The 19,013-nt window shown below is 50.8% G+C and overlaps 3 protein-coding genes across 3 annotated transcripts; 2 read left to right on the top strand and 1 right to left on the bottom strand.

The window, feature by feature from the left end:
* Window positions 1-5,312: 5,312 nt before the first annotated feature.
* NDUFA11 (NADH:ubiquinone oxidoreductase subunit A11) lies at window positions 5,313-8,678 on the top strand. The gene is made up of 4 exons (XM_058821190.1): window positions 5,313-5,430; window positions 5,522-5,614; window positions 7,486-7,608; window positions 8,470-8,678. Exons 1-4 carry the CDS (start codon window positions 5,349-5,351, stop codon window positions 8,580-8,582), a joined length of 411 nt encoding a protein of 136 aa, XP_058677173.1. The 5' UTR covers window positions 5,313-5,348; the 3' UTR covers window positions 8,583-8,678.
* A 1,110-nt stretch (window positions 8,679-9,788) lies between these two features.
* On the top strand, window positions 9,789-15,081 carry KLHL33 (kelch like family member 33). The gene is made up of 5 exons (XM_058821185.1): window positions 9,789-10,027; window positions 11,348-11,875; window positions 12,130-13,063; window positions 13,510-13,680; window positions 14,251-15,081. The coding sequence occupies exons 1-5, from the start codon at window positions 9,943-9,945 to the stop codon at window positions 14,825-14,827; spliced, it is 2,295 nt and encodes a 764-aa protein (XP_058677168.1). The 5' UTR covers window positions 9,789-9,942; the 3' UTR covers window positions 14,828-15,081.
* Window positions 15,082-15,731: 650 nt separating this feature from the next.
* On the bottom strand, window positions 15,732-18,800 carry LOC131569019 (platelet glycoprotein Ib alpha chain-like). The gene is made up of 2 exons (XM_058821211.1): window positions 18,753-18,800; window positions 15,732-18,204 (listed from the first exon to the last, which is right to left on the bottom strand). Exon 2 carries the CDS (start codon window positions 18,199-18,201, stop codon window positions 16,054-16,056), a length of 2,148 nt encoding a protein of 715 aa, XP_058677194.1. The 5' UTR covers window positions 18,202-18,204; window positions 18,753-18,800; the 3' UTR covers window positions 15,732-16,053.
* Between the last annotated feature and the right edge of the window lie 213 nt (window positions 18,801-19,013).

The raw sequence follows: 19,013 nt of genomic DNA, 5'->3' as shown, positions 1-19,013 counted from the left end.
TCCATGTCTTGTATTCCCCCAGCTCTGTTGTGGTCCCAACTGGGGCACACTACAGGCATTTTCAGGTCCCCAGGAGGTCCTTGCATGTGCTCCCTTTCCCATATCCGTATCCCAGCTGCCTGGATCATTTCCTCTGGTGTGAATAGCATGGTCATTATTGATTGCATCTCTTCCCATGTATAAATATTGGGCCCCAGAAACTGGTCTAACTGTTCCACTAATCCAATAGGGTCCTCTAGTAATCCTTTTAATTCTTTCTTGAACATTCTCACATCAGAGGAATCGAGAGGTATGGTTACAAATCCAGTTCCTCCCTGTGCCCCACCCAGTGGTACTTTTCTCAGAGGATATAATACTATTGCGTGGTTCCCATCCCCTGATCTGCTTTCCTCTCATTGTGCCATTCTGTTCCTAGTGTTTTGGCTAGACCCATCAGGGGGTAGGGGAGGTGCAGTTGGGGCTACTGGAGGTGGAGAGGGCAAGTTTTCTAACGGGTCCCATTCTTTATTTCCTGATACCTTAAACACGCTCACCTTCGAGGTTGAAGTCTCCCTCTCCCAAGAGGCAGCATAGTCACACTCTTCCTGAATGAATGGTTTCTGAGTTCTTACATAGATGTTTTATGCCCGACATGTCCTTCCTTCGTCTGATCCATATCCCAGCCAGTGTGCATGATCACTCCTAATTTCCCTTTTAGTCCATTCTAGCATGCAGTACTGAATCCTTTTGAGCTCGTCCTTATCTCTGGTATTGGGGTCATATTTCCACCAGGCTAGTTTCCTTCCCAGAGGGCTATCTGGGGGTGTCCCTATTGGTACTTCCTTGCTTCTTCCTTCCTCCTTGGGGAATTCCCTGCTTGTTCCCAATCCCATCTCAACAGGTAACCACAGGCCCTCCCAGGAAGGCCCGCCTTCCTAAGAAAGGAAAAGGTAAGGAGGAAAGAAAAGGGAAGAGAGGAAAAAAACCTTAACCTCTCTTCCAAAAAGTAAAAAAAAAAAAAAAAAGCACCTACGATCCAGGGACTTCTGTATCACCAGGTTGGTCCCTGCTGTTCCTCTCCTCTTTGGTTCAATGCTCTGGTCCCACAGTTGCACTCTGCTCCCTGCCCTGTCTGGCTCTGCTCAGCTGCAGCCCTGTCCCGACATGAGCAGAGTCTTCCCTGATGGGCAACCCCTGCTGCAAACCCTTCAGCAGCTGCCCCGCTCCCAAGCCCCCAAAATCCTTCAATCTCACGTGTCCTGCCAGCCACAGTGTCAGTCTCCGTGGGGTCCCCCCATGTGTCCTGCTGTTTTTTCCTCCCCCCAAGCGTCCCACTGTTTTTTCCTTTCGACTGTCCAATATCCTGAAGCTTCAACAGACCAGGACAGGTCCCGTGTAATACTTGTTTGAAGCTGACTTTTATACATTGGCTTTACAGAATCACAATCTGGGCAAATATGGTTATGAGGGTGACATTCACCTCCCCTTCCCCTTTTTCTTTATTCAGTCTCGTGGTGTCTTTGGGGCTCCAACCTGTGACCACCAGTAGTCTTGGGAAAGTCTGATAGAATCTGCCAAACTTGTGGCAGGGACGTGTCTTTTTGAAAAGTCCTAGGGCCACCGGGGCCAGGTGTATATCACCGACTAGTCCCCATTTGTGAGAAATGATACTCACTTTCAAAAAATTTAGGAAGTTTATTAAAACCATATTAAAAAATACAACAGAAGACTGAATAGAAAAAATAATACAGCACACCAGGAGCAAAGGATTCTATCACCATCTGCTCGTCCACACAATGGATACTCCATCTTTCAACCCTTTAGCCACTTCCAAAGTTTTGTCAATCGACTCCTTCTTCACTGTCCAGTGGTGGAGATAATTTTTTTACATCTTGATTGGAGGTCAGATGTTACCATAGTGCGAAAAACACCAATCACTTGTCTTAAAATTTTAAAAGTTTAATAGTAATAAAATGGTTATAAAAATAATAACAATTAGAGCAATAAGAATTTGGGCAATCAGAGTTAGGACAGTAAAAGACAATAAAAAAGCAAGGAGTTACAGATATCTGGATGCTTCCTGGGCATTAAGTCCCCAAAAAGCATAACCACTAACAAAGGATTAACTCTTAAAAGCAATAGCCTGTTGCATATTCATATATCTCATTTATGATGCAAACATTCCTTTCAAGCTAGGGATTTTTCTGTTTATTGTCAACTTCCCCCCCTTCATCTTGTAAATCATTGTTTGGCTCCTCAGAGTCTGGAAGGAGGTGGAAGGAGTCTGGTTTTCCCCAATAGGGAGGCAATAATTCTTTTGAAATTTTGGTGTCTTGTTGCTGTTATCTCTGTGAAGAATTTCTTGATTATCTTATCCATTCCTTGAGCTAGTTACAAAAAGTATCTTACATCACATAGTTTCTATTTTAATATGTTATAGCCTAAAACTATATTTACACACTACTTAACAAGGATTAATACAGTACTAATAGTACTACAAAATTAATAAACATAACTTTCCAACATAACACATATAGCATTCCTTTTAATATTTAAGAAGACCCAATCCTATAATATGCATGTTTCACATGTAGTAACAAGCTGACCCTCCCAAATGTCCCGACTACCCAGGCCATTCTGTGGTAACAATGCAAGGGGGGAGAAACATAACTATACATCTACAAAACTTCTCTTAACATATACATCATATTTGTTCTTTAATTGTGAGAGTCAACCATTGCATTACTCATCTACAACACAGTTATCTGCATCTTGTAGTACAATGGGAACTCCCTCTCCCTGTTTAAGCAAGTTTTTTCTCCCTGTATCAGCAAGTTTATTAATCAGCAGTAAAATCATTTGGAACCAAGTTAGTTTTTAGGGAAAAATCTTACATTAATTATGCATTGCTTTCCCTGAACTTGCCTGTTTATAGTAAGGTAACTGTTCTCTCTTATTGTAGCTTTCTTAACAGCATTGACTGCCCGGGGAGGGTCTGCAGCCCAAAGATATGTATCTGCTGAATGAACCGCTACCAGCAGCGTGCAGCAGGTGAGCTGCAGTCTGTCCACGAGGCAAGTGCAAAGCTGTAGACAGCAGTGTGCTGAGTCTTGCAGCTGCAGGCATTGTACCTGCTGCAAAGCAGGAGATCTGTGAATTCTCTGTCCCACCTCCCTTGTCAGTGGAAGACGCATTAGGAATTTGCTGCATGGGATATGGTCTCAGAAGACCATTTAACAGCTGCTTGGATCCCAAAAACTATTTGTTACTTAATGGTGTAGAGTCTTGCCCTGTGCAAGATTCAGTGGCTTCTGTATGGTTTTTATTGGGGAAAGAACATTTGCAGCATGTGCCACCCTGCAGGCAAGTGTTTTCTCCATCCTGCTGTCTGGAAGGGTCACACAGCCCTCCATCTGGTGTGCCTAGGAAGAGCTTTGGAGAAGGGGTAAAGCTGTTCTAAAAAATGCATCCTTCATTAAAGCACCAGTGAGCGCTTGATGGTGGCATTGGTTCTGTGTGTAAGAACAGCCAGCTCTCCGGCAAGCAGAGGAAGCAGTGCCCAAGCCGAGGGTCAGTGGAAGGCCCTGTGTTGTGAATGCACTCCACACCCACTCCTTCTGACCCTGAGACAACTCTGGAGCAGAGGAGGTTTGCCTGCTGCATTGTGAGCACACCCCAGCACATCTCTGGTGTGATACAGCACAGCTACCGAACCCCGGTATTTTTTTGTAAAATACAGATCAAAGTTCAATGCTGAGGTTTTTTTTTCCTAACTGCAAGACAATTCAGAAAAATTCAATAAATGACTCGCTCTCATCAGAATATGCTTGTTCTGGGGTTTGTTGTGTTTGTTTTTGGCTTGTTCCAGCAAGAGGAATATAGTGTTTTATAGAGGTTTTAGGCTGAGATAGTATGTAGGTGGCTTTCAGGAAGGTCATGTCCCTTCTCCTTTTCCTGCTGCAGGGCTCGTGAAGCTCCAACTTTACTGCCAGCAGGATAGAGCACTACAAAAAATTCCTTTATAACGGAGCAGTAGCATCCAACTCCAGCTGTTTTGAGCTCCTATCGGAAAGAGATACTGTGGGGGACTCAGCATACTGGAAAATGCAGAAATCAAGTATTTAATATGCTTTTCACATACAGGGAAAAGAGGTAGGGAGGTGAGAAAGCTTGAGCTAACAAAGATACAGTTGTAGACTTCTTCACTCAGGTCTTGGAGTTATTTCAAGAGTCGGGAAAACAACTGGAACAGCTTTGCTTGAAGGGATGTCACTGATAGAGGAGATGCATGCTAATGTCTTTACAAACCCATTTGATGGGTGAGGGTATGGGTGTTAATGTCTTTGAAATGGCTCTTAAAGTCTCTACTAACTTCAAGCAGGTTTGCTACCCAGCCGAGATAGCCCAACTTCTGAAACAGACAAGTGGAGGACAAACCTGAACTTCTGAACTTTGGGGTAAAATGACAGCTTCAAGGGGGAATATGTGGTAAGGCGGTTCGGGAAGGCTCTACCTTCCTCGTACCTCAGCCAGTGGGAAAAGGAAGAGGGCAACATGCAGCCGGGAATTTGGGATAAAAGGAAGCTGCGTCCTCTGAAACCTCGAGAGAACAAAACGCCATGGGCGTGTGTCCCAGTGGATCCTCGCCCTTTATTCAAATAAAATTGCAGGACTCCTCAGTCTCCTTTATGGACATTGGCTTTTCATTGTGTGATTTTCCATATATCACCAAGAAGCACAGTAGAGTTGTCTTTTCATTGGTGTACTGTGGACAACTAGAAAAATCAATGTACATAGCATCTCTATAACCTCTGTCAAAGCATGTTTTTTATTTCTGCAGGAAATAGGAACCATACAGCAGTATAGACACAGATAGCGAACTAAATCAGAATCTTTGAAAATTCATTAAAAATATCTCAAGCGCCAATAAGTAAGAGTTGTAGACCCCACCAAAAACAAAACCAAAAGCGAACCACAAACAAAAAACAACCCCTGCCCCACAAAAACGCAAAACACCCACAACAAAACAAAACCCCACTGATCTCCCCACCCTGCAAGCAGACAGCAAAGACAAAAGGGAGGGTCACAGCCCCGGGATTAGGCAAACAGCCTGGGAGCCGCGGGTGGGGCACCGGGGAACCCCACGTAGAAATCCCTTAGGGCAGTGACGGCGCGGGCGCGCTCGGGGAGCGGCCGCTGACGGGCCCGGCCCCGGTTCCGGTTCCGGTTCCGGTTCCGGCTCCCCGCGGGGCGGGGCGGGGCCGCTGCACTCGTCACGCGCGTGCCCGCGGGACGATCCCTGGCCTCGCCCCCTCGCGGGGCGGGGCGGCGCCGTCCTCTCGCGAGAGCTCGGTGGTGCCCTTGCCGCCATGGCGGGCTATTGGGACGGGCCCGAGGGCGAGCAGTGCCCGCAGCGCACCTGGCTCGCCACGCGCGTGGGCGCGGCCGCGGGTGGGCACCGGGGGAAGGGAGGCGCACGGGGGGGCGGCCGAGCGGGGCCTGGGCTCGGGCCCGGCCAGTGACGCGCAGTGCTGTGTTGCAGGCCTGGTCGGGGCGGCGTATCGCATCATCCTGCTGCGGCCCGGCTCGGCTCTGGCCGCACTGCAGACGGCAGCGGCGGACAGTGTCACGATGGGTAAGGGCCGGGCCCCTCGGCAGTGTAACTCTGGGACGGAACTCCGCAGGGACGCCAGCCTCGCCTGCGCCCGGTGTGGCTGCGCCCTCACTTTTGCCTTTGCCTCTGCCCCTGCACGGTTTCGGTGGTTCTCTCTTCCACCGGGCTTGGGTCGTTGTTTAGGCAAGAGACAGAGCAGTGAAACGGAAAGACATATCCTTGATTTGCAGGTGAGGTAACATATTTTTTGCAATCTAGAGTAAAAGGTACATTGTGTTTTTTTGTATTTTTAGAGTACTCAGTTTGGGAGCAACAACATAGTACGAGCAAATTTAGGTTTTTGCTTAATATACTTAGGTATTGTATTTAATAGAGTGCATTTGCTAAAGAACAATGCAGTATTTTTGGTGGCAAAAGGAAAATAAACGTGGGGTTTCCCCCGTCACGTTCTATAGACAAGGAGAAACTATGCAGTTGTCTTGAATTGTCTTTGGAAGAGAAAGTGGATGCTGAAGAGAGGAGCAGGAAGTTGAATGGGCTGCATGGTTGAAGCTCATTCTGTCCCTTGTCAAGTGCAGTTTTCCTCTTAGCATACTTTTGCTTTTCAGTCTAATTGAATGGTTTGTGCCACCTCTGCCTCTCCCTAAGTGCTGGTGCTCTGAGATGGGGCACAGTCAGTCCAGGTTTGCGTTTTTGAGTAGTTTGACTCTAAACCAGGATCTGGCATATCCTCTAATGAGCTGAGGTCGTTATGAAGGCACTGGATCATGTAATCAACTGTGATTTCAGTAAATCCCTTAATCCTAAACAGGCATATTGGGTCCTCAGTTTCATACCTGAGGAAGGGTTTGTCCTGCCTGCTGTTCAGGAGCTACACCTCATGGCCTCAGGCTGTGCATTTTGCCTACAGATGCCTTGGTTCAAAGCAGGGAGAGCAGGAAAGTTGAAATGCAGTCCTAGGTCTGGGGGTTTTGTTTCTGCAGTGCTCTTTTCAGTTGATTTTGGCATCAGCATAATTCATTTTCTGCATAGGTTTGTAACAGGAGCTGCTGTTTTTATATTGGGATTGAAAATTTTTAACCTGGATACTTTTGTTGTTCCCAAGAAAGGTGAATTGAAATCTGCAGATGCTGCCTGGTAGACAGATTCATGTTTCATGATCAAGAATTTATACTCGATACAAACCCAGCTTTTCTTGACACAGCTCTTTGCCAAAGTTTGCAATTATATCAGTGTAGGGTCTGATGGGATGAAGTGTGTAATTCAGTGGACAGGGTGCTTCTGCTTTGCAGTTTCTTAGTTCAATTCAAAATTTTTCATTTCAAAGTCAGTTTACAAACAAGAATAATTTAGAAACTCAATTCATTTTCCTGCTATCCAGTAATCATTGTGAACCCCAGGCAGGCAGAGGAGGAAAGTGCCAGGACTAGCAGTGTACAGGGAGAGCAGAGCCCTTGGGCTTGCTCTGCCTGGTGCTGTGAGGTGGCTTCACGGGGACTTGAGGGCTGAGTTACAGTGCAGAGTGCAGGCAAAGCTGGGGAAGTGGCTGCACAGACACCACTGCTCCCCTCCATTGCCCCCAGCTGTCAGGGCTGCCCCGTGCCTTGTCGGGAAGGGCTGTTAGGTGATACCCTGTCAGCATGTGGTGCTCTTTGGGGGCAGTGGGTGTGGGGTGCTATGAGGCTCCAGCTCTGAGCAGTGCAGGGAGAGAAACCCAGGGAAGCTGAGTGGGACTGAGTGAATGCTGAGTCTCACTGTAGCAGCTGGGCTAGGATGTCCCTGGGAAATGGATCTTCATTTGCCATTGTAGTCACTGTGAATATTGAAGTCGTGCTCAGTGTGAATTCTCTGGTCCTTGAGGATTTTGATTTTGTTTTTTTACTTCTTTACAGCTACACTGGGAGCTGTGTTTGGCTTAAGTACCTGTCTCAGTGCCCAAGTCCGGGAAGAGCCAGAGGATCCTTTGAACTATTTCATAGGCGGCTGTGCATCAGGAGCTGTCTTGGGAGTGAGAGGTAACTCTGGACAATGCCTGCATTGAAACGTGCCCTTGCTGGCTTTAGAAACTTTTCAATTGGGGAAAAATGTTAAAGAATGTTGATGTCAGGCTTCTTTGGTAATGATTCATCTCAGCCTCTGTTCATGCCAGTTTCAGCGGTATTGTGTGGGCCTGCTGAATTAAATATGGCTGCAGGAGGGGAGGATACCAAACGGGACATGAACTGACATACAGAATGAAAGGAGAGCTCACTCAGTACTGGCAGTTACAGCTACTGCTTGTACCTTAAAATTGCAGGACAGGAAAAACATGGTTGTAGAAATCCATGTTTTCTTGGCAACAAGCGTGATTTATTTTAGACAGCAAGTACAATCTAGTATTTGCCTTGTGAATTCGTCGCATAGTTTGAGGGACAAACTGTGTCCTGCTGCTGTTGCTCCTGTAGCCCTTTGAAAGGCTTAAACAGCGCCTGCAGATACTGACACAATTCTGTTTTCTTTAGACATTCATCCTCCAACCCAAAGAAGTGAGGGATTTTTTTAAAGTTGTAACTGTGGTGAAATATAATTAATTTTTACTTGTCCTGGTTGTGAGCTGATGAGATTTCAAAGCAGTGATTGCTATTTTTGTCACTCAAATGAGCCATTTAAGATTGCCACTTAAGGGGATGGGGCAGTGGATTACTGAAATTGATATTTCAAATTGCAAGCCATAAGCATGAGAACTCAATTTTATAAAAAGGTCACTTTTCTAGTTCCTCTGGCCAAACAATGTTGCTGATGGTCAAAGGACTTATGAAAAATGGCAGTCTATCAAGATCTATTGCAAAGGACTTGCGCCTTAATGGATCTTTTCTGGTTTGATGTGTTTTCTTCAGCTCACAGTTACCTCACTGGCACCACAGCATGTCTGGGGTTCGGAATCACTGCAGCTCTCATGAAGATCGGCAACAAGGAGGGCTGGAGACTGACAGGACCCCCCAAGCTGTGAATGTCACCTTTCCCCCTGTGAGCTGGTTTCCAAATGCTGTATGTACTTAGGACGTCATGTAATAAAGATTTGGTCCAATCAGCAGTTGTCACAACATGGTGGTGTCATGCGGCTTTTTCCTGGCATCTGGGCTGAGGTGCAGAAAGCTGGAGCTGCTGAAGAGGAAGCAGCATGATCTGGTCTGGGTGTGATTTCTGTGCACAAGTTACTTTGCCTCCATGTCTCAGTACTGTGTGCTCAAGTGTGAGCACTATGCTGTAGCTTCGGTGAGCTCCTGTAGCTTTAGGTTCTTGTAGTTAAATGGGGCTTCTTGACAAGGTGTGGAATTACACGCACTGAGCCCATCACTGAGGGTCTGGAGCGAAAGCTTCTGAAGAAGTGCTTGGCTCTGAGCTGAAGATAGGGAAGGTGGGGTAAGGAAGAAGTCGTGGGTTGCTCACAATGTGTTTGAGAGCCTGGAGTCTTTCTCCAAAAAGCATTTCAGGAGGTCTAGAGCTAAGTGCTTCAGGGTTGAAAGTGAGGAATATCTGAGGCTGGAAGGGACCCCTGAATGCCAGCTGAGAACTGGAGCAGGTACCTTATAGGTATATCTGGTTGATTTTTCTATGAACAACAAGTGTGTCCTGCAAACCCACTACAGAGATGGAGAGCATGGAGGCACAGGATGTGCAAAGAGAGGTGAGAACTGAATCATTTTTCCTGGAGAAAAGGTCAAGATTTGATGTGATAGGACTTTTTCACTACTTAGTGGCTACAGAAAGTGGAGGCTCAGGTGTGCAGTGAAGGATGGGAAATAACAAGATAGGGAAATTCTAACTAGATAGAAAAAAAAATCACAAGCAGGATAGGTAAGTGCTGAAAAATGGACTTGTAGAGGATGTGAGAACATTTTTGGGGACACAGAATTCAACTGGACATGTGGGAACAGTGTGGTACAGAGATGGGTGCATGAGTTACTGAGACAGGGAATGTGGACATGGGAGACGCAGGTGCATGGGGGAGGGGACTGTAGTAGATAGGGGCAGGCGCTCGGAAAATCTCGCCATGTCACAGAAAGCAGCAGGACTCCTCTCCCCCTAACGCCTAGTGATAAGAGATCACCCAAGAATGTAGTCCTCCCTAACATTAGTAACTTTCTACTCCTTACTAACCAATTACAGTAAAGTAAGACCCCCTGACATAGAGAAAAAACTTTCCCAGTATAAAACCCGACGAGACAAGACAATAAAAGTCTTGAACCGTCCACCATACTGGTGTCTGCGTGTGTTCTTAGCCCGAGTGACCCTGGGCAGTGAGTCGCTGTGCCGTTTCCTCAGAACCAGGTCGCCTCGCCTTGCATCAGAAGGCAACAGGGGACAAGATGAGATTGGAGCACCAGAGGACATCAGAGGGAGGGATGGTGATACTGGGACACGGTCGCAGCCATGGCAGGCTGTGTTCCTCTGGTATGTGCTCTGTGTGGGCTGCTGGGGTCCTGGGTGTTTGTGGGGTGCTCCTGGGGGCACTTGAGGCTGAGCCAAGGGGCTGGTATCCTCCTGGAGATGAGACCCCCAGCTCTTTGGGAGTCAGTAGCCCAGCACAGCTCTCAGGAGCACAGCAGGTGGTGGTGGACCTCTCTACCCCGTAATGGGGGTGGGGAATAGGCAAATTGTCTGTTTCCTACCCGAAGGCTTGGGAGGGGGCTCTGCTTCACCCTGTGCTCTGGAGAAGATCAAGGTTTATAGAGGGGCCTGAGGGGCCAGGGGTCCCCAGCAGTACCTGCCCAGGGTAGCACGGGGTTTACAGAGCTCCTGTCAGCTTCAGCTGGCCCTGCTGCCTGTCCTCAGAGAATTCAGTGACCACTGTCCCAGACTGGGGACTCTGGGGCCTTGGACCTCCCTCTGCCTGAGCCTCTCCCGGCTCCTGGCTGGGGCCACGTGTTCTGTCCAGTCTATAATTACCCGGGCACATTCCTAGGGGGTCACAGAAGTTCTGCAGAGCAGCAGCAGGCGGTAAGGGGGACAAGTGCATGGCACAGCCTAACAGGCCACACAGTAATGCAGGGGCACGGAATACAGCAAGCGCTTCATGGGGCTGCAGTGCATGGCCTGAGCAAGGACAAGCAACACAGAGGGGGCAAGGGGTGGCAGTAATATGATAGTCAGCACACCTCAACAGTATGCAGTGCAGGGGAGCATGACATGTGACACTGCAGACAGCATTGCAGGATAACGCATCACAATGTGTGACAGACAGTGTGAGACACGACAGGCAGTGCACAGCAGGCACTGCCATGCACCGAGCAGGAGTGGCAGGCACTTTAGTGGGGGCCAGCAGCTTGGTTACTTGTTGGACCATCAGTAGTTTCAGCTATGGGGCGATAGCTGAGGAAGGGTGTGGTTGTGTGTGCTATAGGACTGAAGCTCTGAGTGATGACAGTGGCCTGAGCTATGTGGGGCAGCAGCATTGGCTGTGGGTCAGTAGCTTCATGCTAAGGGTTCGGAGATAAAGCAGGTGAGATCAAGCTCAGCTATGGGGCAGTGAAATGGGATGTTGTTCTCACCTGTGGAGCTGCAGTTTTGCCAAGAAGCATCAAATTCAGTAATGGAGCAGTAGCAGAGCATGGTGGCCCTGGCTGTGGGGTAGAGAGGCTTTGGTGGTGGATCTGGTGGCTTTGCTATGTGCCAGTAGCAAGACCCCATGTCCCCACCCAGTACTCCTGCCATGGGCCAGAGGCTCCAGCTGTAAGACAGCTCCCTGACACCCTGTTCCATGTGTTTCCACAGGCGAGATGTGGGTTGCAGAGGGGCCGGCCCCAGACCAGTGGAACCTGCGGGATGGGGCTCATGCTGGGCACTTCCTGTCTGTGGCTGACCATCTCCGCACCGCAGGACAGCTGGTGGATGTGACTGTGGGCCCAGAGGGTGACATGGCCCATGCTGTGGTCCTGGCCTCCATCAGCTCCTTCTTCCACCGCTTCCTGGAGGGCAGAACCAGACAACTCTGCCAAGATCCTCTCCCCCATATCCCCCTGCCACCTGGGGCCACACTGTGGGGCTGGCGGGCTGTGCTCACCTTTGCCTATGGGGGAGTTGTGCCCCATGGCCAGGTGAAAGAGGTGGAAGAGGCTGCTCGGGCCCTGGGTGCCCCCCGGCTGGTGGCTGCCTGTGCCCTGCGTCTGGAGATTGACCACCAGGAAGAAGGTCCTAAGCCCCTGGAGGAGCAGTGGGAAACACTAAGAGCCATGGAGCAGCTCCATATCAATGGTGTGGGCTGTGACCTCCAGCTCCAGGCAGGGAATGAGGTCATCCCAGGTGGGCAGGAGGTGGGGGTCCCTATGAAGGGTTGAGGAGTGGGACAGGGTGCTCTGGGACAGCCAAGTCCTCTGGTGGGGATGATAAGACTGCAGCTCCAGGTGGGGATCAGGATCTAGAGGTGCCCGCACGGCTGCCCTCTTTGGCAGAGCTGGGACTTTAATGGTCATGGGACCAGGACACCTGAGTTCCAGGGGCTGCACACTGCAGAGGGTTCCCTGCTGCTTCACATCATTATTCCTCCTTCCTCCTAGTTCAGCGACTGGCCCTGAGCTGCTCCTGTGACTTCTTCCGGGCCCTTTTCACCTGCCCCATGCGAGAAGCCACCCATGACCCTGCCGACCCACTGGTCACGGGGCTGTCGCCAGCCGAGCTGCGTCTCCTCCTCTCCTTTGCCTACACAGGAGCTGTAGCAGGGCCATGGCCCATGGTCTTGGAGGCAGCTGAGACCTCCCTGCGCTACCAGGCCTGGGGGCTCCTCACTCTCTGCCTGGATGTTTTCACCCATGGCCTGACCCCAGAAACTGTCCCTGACGTGCTGGCCTTTGCTGTGGCCTATGGGTTGGATGAGGTGGTCCATGTAGCAGAGAACTACATCTTGGCCACCTTTCCCTGTGTGGTGGTTACACCAGCCTTCCTGGATCTTCCTGCACATCTTCTCATCCGCCTCCTCCGCTCTGATGGTCTCAATGTCCTCCATGAACTGGAAGCCTTGGAAGCAGCATCTCGGTGGCTTATGGCCAATGGAGATGGCCAGGAGGATATAGCCAAAGAGATCCTGTCCTCTGTTCGCTTTGCCCTCATGTCCAGCCTGGAGCTGAAGAAGGTCCCATCTGTGACTGCAGGGGTAGCTGACCCAAAGGTCCTTCGCGAGCTCATGGTAGCAAGTTTCACCCCCACGGCCCAGCTGCCATGCCGGGTACGTTCCTTGCAAGAGGTGTTGGTGGTTTGTGGTGGAGACAAAGTAAAGGGTAACCTGACTGCCCGGAAGCCCAGCAGACATCTCTGGTTTGCAGACCGCTACCTCAGTGCTGTGGGGCTGGTGAAGCAGGTTGAGTGGAGGGCACTGGGACACTTTCCTGATGGCCCACGCTTCCGTCATGCTGTAACTGTGGTGGGCAACAACCTCTACATCCTGGGTGGAAAGCACTACTACGGGGTCCATGACACCTTAGCCAGTGTCTACAGGTGAGAGCTACAGAGGACTTGGACTTGGCATGTGGCACCCGGACATTGTGGGATGTATTGCTAGAGCTAGAGTTACAGCTGCCCTGTGGATCCAAGACATTGTGGCATTGCAGCTGGTCAAGTGGCCCCAAGACATTCTGGGTCCTGGGCCCCAACCCATTCAGGGTTGGGTGTTGGACTCAAAGGTGCCCTCCTACTCTGGGGTATTACAGGCTTTTTGGGAGTAGGAGTGGGAGGCATCTATCTGAAGATGCCCCAGGACATTATGAGTCTGATATTGTCCAGAAGGAGGGGATATTCCCATGCAAGGTGACCATGTGACCAAGTCCCAAGGCATTATGGGACTAGCAAGTTGTAGGTGGGTTGTTGCCCTCAGCAGTGCCAACGTCAGCTCATGGTGCTGTAGGTAACAGGTTGTCTCTTGCCCCTTTGCCTTTCAAACCCAGGTACCAGCCTATGGATGGTTCCTGGGAGCGTCTGGCCAGTATGACATGTGGACGGAGCTACTTTGCTGCTGTGGCACTTGGTAATTTCATCTATGCCCTGGGGGGCAGCTCAGGGGAGCTCTACTGCACAGATACTGTGGAGTGCTACGACCTGGCCAATGACACCTGGAGGTGAGGCTGCTCCAGCCAACGCCTAGTTTTCCTTTTTCCTCAGAGCCCCTTGTCTTGGCCATGGTGCCCACTGGGTGCTTTGTGTCACTAAGCCTCTGGTGGAGAATGGACCTGCAGTGGTATTTGAGAGAGGTCTACTGGGTGTTGAACAATCATGTCTCTTGGGGACTGGGTGTTGGCCAGTGTTGCCTAGTGGGTGGCAAATGAGTTTTTGGCCAGCAGTGTGTTCATTGCCGGTCTTGTTGGCCATCAGCCAATGAGAAAAGTAGTTTGATTCCTCTCATAGGCATAATGTTCATGGGGTGATGGCCATTGTTGCCCATTAATGGAGCCCACTGCGGTTGACCAATGGTGTGGTGACTACAAAGTGTTGAACAGTGATGGCCCCATCTGTGGGGCATCCATTCTGTGTCAGCTGATGTTGTCCACTGGGACTCATTGGGTGTTGGCAAGGGTTGCCTGCTGAGTGGTCAATGAAACCATGGCTCACCAGGGAACCCCTAAGTAATCAGTCATTGCAGGATAGCTCTGCTTAACCTGTCCATCACCTTTCCCTCTCTCCCTGCCCAGGAGGTGCCAGCCCCTGCCAATGGCTCTGTGTGGGCATGCGGCGTGTGCCCTGGATGGTGAACTCTACGTGTCGGGTGGGTGTGATGAAGCATACCAGTGTCAGGCATCCTTGCTCCGCTATGTCCCAGGTGCACCTGTCACACTCCTGGCCCCCATGAATGGTCACCGAGCTGGCCATGTCATGGAGGAGGCAGGTGGGCAGCTCTATGTGGCTGGGGGCCTGTGTCAGCGGGCTGGGCTGACTGGCTACAAGGACCAGCTGACCTTTGAGGTCTACAGCCCCAAGCAGAATATCTGGGTCCTCCTTAGCCCTCTCCCCCGTGCACATGTAGTTGGGGGTGCAGCTGTGCTGGGAGGGGAGCTGCTTGTACTGGGAGGGTACAGTCATGAGACCTACCAGGACACACACTTGATCCACGCTTACCAGCCGGGTACCCGGCGCTGGATCACACGAGGCACATTGCCCCATGCCTATACTGACCTACAAGCCTGTGTTCTCACTGTACCCTCTGCCTTGCGTGCCCCCAGCTGCCTTAAGGACCCCTTGAGATCAACTGAAACTTCCAGTAATGCTTAGGTTATACTCTCTGCATATACCCCATGGGATATGCAGGTAGCATCCATGGGTACCTCTAAGGGACAAAAGTGTCCAGATCCCTCTCCCAGAGTGGGTACCTTCTGTGGTTTCCAGCAACCCTTCACCCTCAGGGTACATGACCTAGACGGTTGTGAACCTGTGGAACATAAAGCTTCCCCACATGAAGCCCTCTGCCTCCAGGAATATTCAATCCCTTTGTCTGAGCCCTTCACTGGGAGCTAGGAATCCCTCAATTTCCCCCCACCCTTGAGCTGAATAAAAGTGCTTCCTGAACTGTCTATCTGGGTCTTGTTGTTTCTGGTGGAGAACCCAGACATCCAGGTGCTTCTCACAAGGAACAGGAGAGCAGGAGACCAGTGACCTGAGTGTCCTGGGTGGGTGATGCTGGGCGCTGGGACTCTGCGTGCCTGCGTTCACTGGGCACGAGTGCGTATATGTGTGTCTCAGGACTGAGAGGGGTCTTGGGGTGCTTAGAGGATCCTAAGGGAATAAAATCCTGGGGGTGCCAGGATTTGTGGGGGTTGATGGTGGGGTAGAATAGGGAGTTCTGGGGGTGTTGGGGTTCCTAGGTGGTTTTGAGAGGTCTTGGATTCCTGGAGTGACCTGGAGTGCTTGTTGTGTGAAGAGGTGGGAGAATTCCAGGGAGGAGTTGCAAGGAGAGGCAAAGGTAATGGGATTCTGAGAAATACTGGGATACCAGTAATGCCAGTGGGGAGAAAACATTCTGGATTCTGACATTCTAGGATACTGACATTCCACGGACTTTTCTTCCCTGCCTTCACTATTCCAAACACCAGGACTTGTGGCAAGTCCAGTGAAATCAAACCAGAACCTCTTTTAAATTCAGCCACAGAATATTTATTATGTGATTAAGAACCTGGCACAGAGTGGAAAGTGTATTGCATCTTTGTGTACATAATTTGAGCAGAAGCAGTTGCGACAGAGCACAACATAAGTTCTGCTTGCCCTCAATCACCCCTAAATCAGGCAGTGGCAGCCCCAGACTATCAATGACCAGTTTAGGACATTATCTTCCTCTGCCAAATACCCAAGCTCTGGAAACTTCAGGCTGTTTGAGAGTACTAGAGGAAAGAGCTAGATGGCTTCCTCCTAGGCAAGTAGATCTTTCCCTTGTAAAACAAAGCATATAGAACAGAGCCATGACTCAATCTCTTTCTCTGAGTGTACACATGTGTGTAACACATTTACATGGTGTTACCTGCATATTTCACTCTGACATCACCGATGGTCTCAACACCCCTGTCTAGGCTGTAGACAGATGGGGTCCTCAGGAAGCTAAGGTCTGTGACCATCAGCTTCCTGGAGAAAGGCTTGACTGATGCATGCAGAGGACTGTGGTGAACCCACAACTCCTTTGTGGTGCAGAAGGAGTAACTTGCAGGAGGACTGCGCTGTACCCCCAGATCTTTAATTGTGCAGTATGTAACCTCAGGGCACAACTCCACTTCCTTGATTGTACAGAATTTAGGTTGCTGGAGGGGGATTTTGAAGCTGCTGAGATGCATCATAGGGTTTCCTGTTGACTCCCTCCATTCCAGCAGTGGATACTGCACCTCTTGGGTCTGCAAGGACTGGTACCAGGAGGGTTGTCCCACCAGACACATCCATGTCAGCCAACCTGCTACAGCCAGCATGGTCAGGACCAGCAGAGCCAAGGAAGCCAGGTAGAGCACCCAGTGCAACAGGCAGCAGTGCCTCAGCACCCACTGCCCCCACTGCAGAGCCTCCCCACCTGCCTGCAAATGCAGCACAGGTACAGCCCGTCCTGGGATGGAGCATGGGCAGAGGGGAGGAGGAGCAGGTAGAGGGGAACATGCAGGTTGGGTGAAGTGTGTGGTGTCCAAGGGAGGTGGTAGTGTTGGGGCATGAGTGGAAAGCATGGTGTTGGCTGACATCAGAGTTGGACATGGAGATCTGACAATGGAAGAGGCCTCTAGCATGGCAGTGGAAGGCACTGCTGTGGCAGTGGTGGGAAATGTGCCAGTGGACGCCATAAGACTGCCATAGATGCTGTTGGCAGCAAGGGTGGTTTGGGGATGGCCACTGGTGCTAGAAGGGTTGCTGCTCATAGCTGTTGGCAGTGAAGTAGCATTGTCAAAGGTGGCAGGTCTGTGCAGGGTGATGGTGGTAGCAGCCGTGAGAATGGTGGCAGTACTGGGGGTCTGTGTGGGTGTCGTGGTGAGACTGGCTGGTACAGGAATGGTGGTGCTGGGAGCTCTGATGCTTGTCAGCACCCCAAGCAAAGGGTTTGGGGAAAGGGTGGAGGTACAAGGGGTGCTGAGGGAAGGTCTGGTGAGGGGAGATCTTGTGGTAGTAAGGGTAGGAAGGCAAGATGAGGTAATAGCACAGGGCATGGTAGTGTGCTCTTTGGGGATGAATGGATGTGGGGGAAAGGTGGTCATGGTAGCTTTCTCTGTTGTTTCTTCTTCGTAATTATATTCATCCCCTCCTTCCTCATCCTCATCCTCCACAATGCTGCAGTTAAGCTTGAAGTGAATGATGGGCTTTTGCCTATGCTCAGCAGGGCTGTGGCACAGTACCTTCTCAGGTGCGACCTCCACTTTTGTTTCCTCCAGACCCCGCTCTGGCTGATAAACAATGTCAGCATTCTTCTGGATCCAGGTCTGGAGGTAGTGCAGGTCACAGTTGCAATGCCAGGGATTCTCAGTGAGGAAAACATACATGAATAAGTGCCCCTTTGGGAAAAAGTCTGTTGGCAGGGTCTGCAGCTGGTTCCCTGAGAGCCAGAGGGTCTCCAGCTTCTTCAGGTCCTGCAGCAACTCCTTGGGTAGCTCCTTCAGGAGGTTGTCTGAGAGGTCTAACTCCTTGAGTGCATTCAGCCCTGCAAAGGCCTCCTGGGGCAGCTGCTGCATCTTGTTCCCTCGCAAGTCCAGGTTCTGCAGCTCTGGCACTGTGCGGAAAGCCCCCGGGGCCAATGTCTCCAGGCTGTTGTGAGCCACAGCCAGGTGGGTGAGTGCAGGCAGGCCCTCCAGGACAGGTAGGGCTGCCAGTGCATTGTGGGAGAGGGTCAGCTCCTTCAGGGACAGCAGCAGGGCCCCCGTGTGCAGAGCCACCAGCCCATTGTTGGCCAGGTCAATGTCCTGAAGCTGGGTGAGGGACAGAAAGGCAGTGGTGGAGAGGGACTCCAGGCGATTGTCACTGAGCAGCAGGATGCCTGTGTCTGCAGGCAGGTCTGGGGGGACTGCGCTGAGAGCCTGCCCTGTGCAGTTCACCTCCAGGAGGTCCTTGACCTTGTTCATCTCTGAGGAGCAGGGCTGGGCTGGGGGCAGCAGAGCCAGAAGAGTAACCAGGGTCAGGGCAAGGACCTCCATGACCTGGAGGGGGAGAACCGAGGGGTGTGGGTGCAAGCAGGCATGCATCTACACATTGCTTTTCTTCCCACACAGCGGCATTTGCAGCAAAACTGGTATCCCCTGCCAGACCCTCTGGCACCCTCTGAGCTCTGCAGCTCCTCCCTGGGATGGTGGAAGGGAGAAATGAATCCCACACCTACTGCCATCTTGTCCTTGGAGGTCAGCAGATGATATTTTGGCCCTTTTGCTCTCCTCGTTCTCTTCCATAGTGGGGAGAATCTGACTGATGGGCCTCTTCACAGCATTGCCTTCTCCACTGGGGCAGCATTGCTGCCCTCACCACTGTAAAAGCCATGCCTCTGCAGTGTTTGTGTCCCAGTATACCCACACCCAGCTCAACCCGGACAAATCATGTGCTGGAAGAATCTCCCTGAATATGCTCTTACCCAACACCAGCTAAGCCCTCTGTTAGATTTGGAGGGTAGGAGCATGAAACATGAGAAAGAACCTTCCTGTGCACAGATGTGTCTTCCATGAGCAACCAGGCCCCTGTGAACACTCTGACTCACCTTCAGATCTTCCAGTGTTTGCTCTCCTGCTGCTCTGCCTCCTCCTGCCCACAGACCAGGCAGTGCTCTGGGACAGTGCTAGTGGGGAGCTGCCCAGCCCTCTATCAGCACCCGCAGTTATGGGAAGGGAGCTGTGGTTTCCTGAGCAGCCAAACCCATCTCCTGTCCTTTCGCAAAGCCCTTGCTTTGGCTGCACTGCCACATCACCATCTGTCTTTGCAAAATGTCAAGGATCAGCAGGCATTGCCCTAGCAGCAAAAG

The sequence above is a fragment of the Ammospiza caudacuta genome, chromosome 28, assembly GCF_027887145.1.
Source record: "Ammospiza caudacuta isolate bAmmCau1 chromosome 28, bAmmCau1.pri, whole genome shotgun sequence".
In the NCBI taxonomy this organism is placed as follows: domain Eukaryota; kingdom Metazoa; phylum Chordata; class Aves; order Passeriformes; family Passerellidae; genus Ammospiza; species Ammospiza caudacuta.
The sequence above is the reverse complement of the archived record's forward strand: the minus strand, read 5'-3'. Positions and strand labels throughout refer to the sequence as shown.

Coding starts and splice junctions, on each gene's coding strand:
- NDUFA11 (XM_058821190.1), top strand. CDS start 5,349: ATGGCGGGCTATTGGGACGGGCCCGAGGGCGAGCAGTGCCCGCAGCGC. Junction 5,615..7,485: donor GGCGGACAGTGTCACGATGG/GTAAGGGCCGGG, acceptor ACTTCTTTACAG/CTACACTGGGAGCTGTGTTT. Junction 7,609..8,469: donor AGCTGTCTTGGGAGTGAGAG/GTAACTCTGGAC, acceptor TGTTTTCTTCAG/CTCACAGTTACCTCACTGGC.
- KLHL33 (XM_058821185.1), top strand. CDS start 9,943: ATGAGATTGGAGCACCAGAGGACATCAGAGGGAGGGATGGTGATACTG. Junction 10,028..11,347: donor TGGCAGGCTGTGTTCCTCTG/GTATGTGCTCTG, acceptor GTGTTTCCACAG/GCGAGATGTGGGTTGCAGAG. Junction 11,876..12,129: donor AGGGAATGAGGTCATCCCAG/GTGGGCAGGAGG, acceptor CCTTCCTCCTAG/TTCAGCGACTGGCCCTGAGC.
- LOC131569019 (XM_058821211.1), bottom strand. CDS start 18,201: ATGGAGGTCCTTGCCCTGACCCTGGTTACTCTTCTGGCTCTGCTGCCC.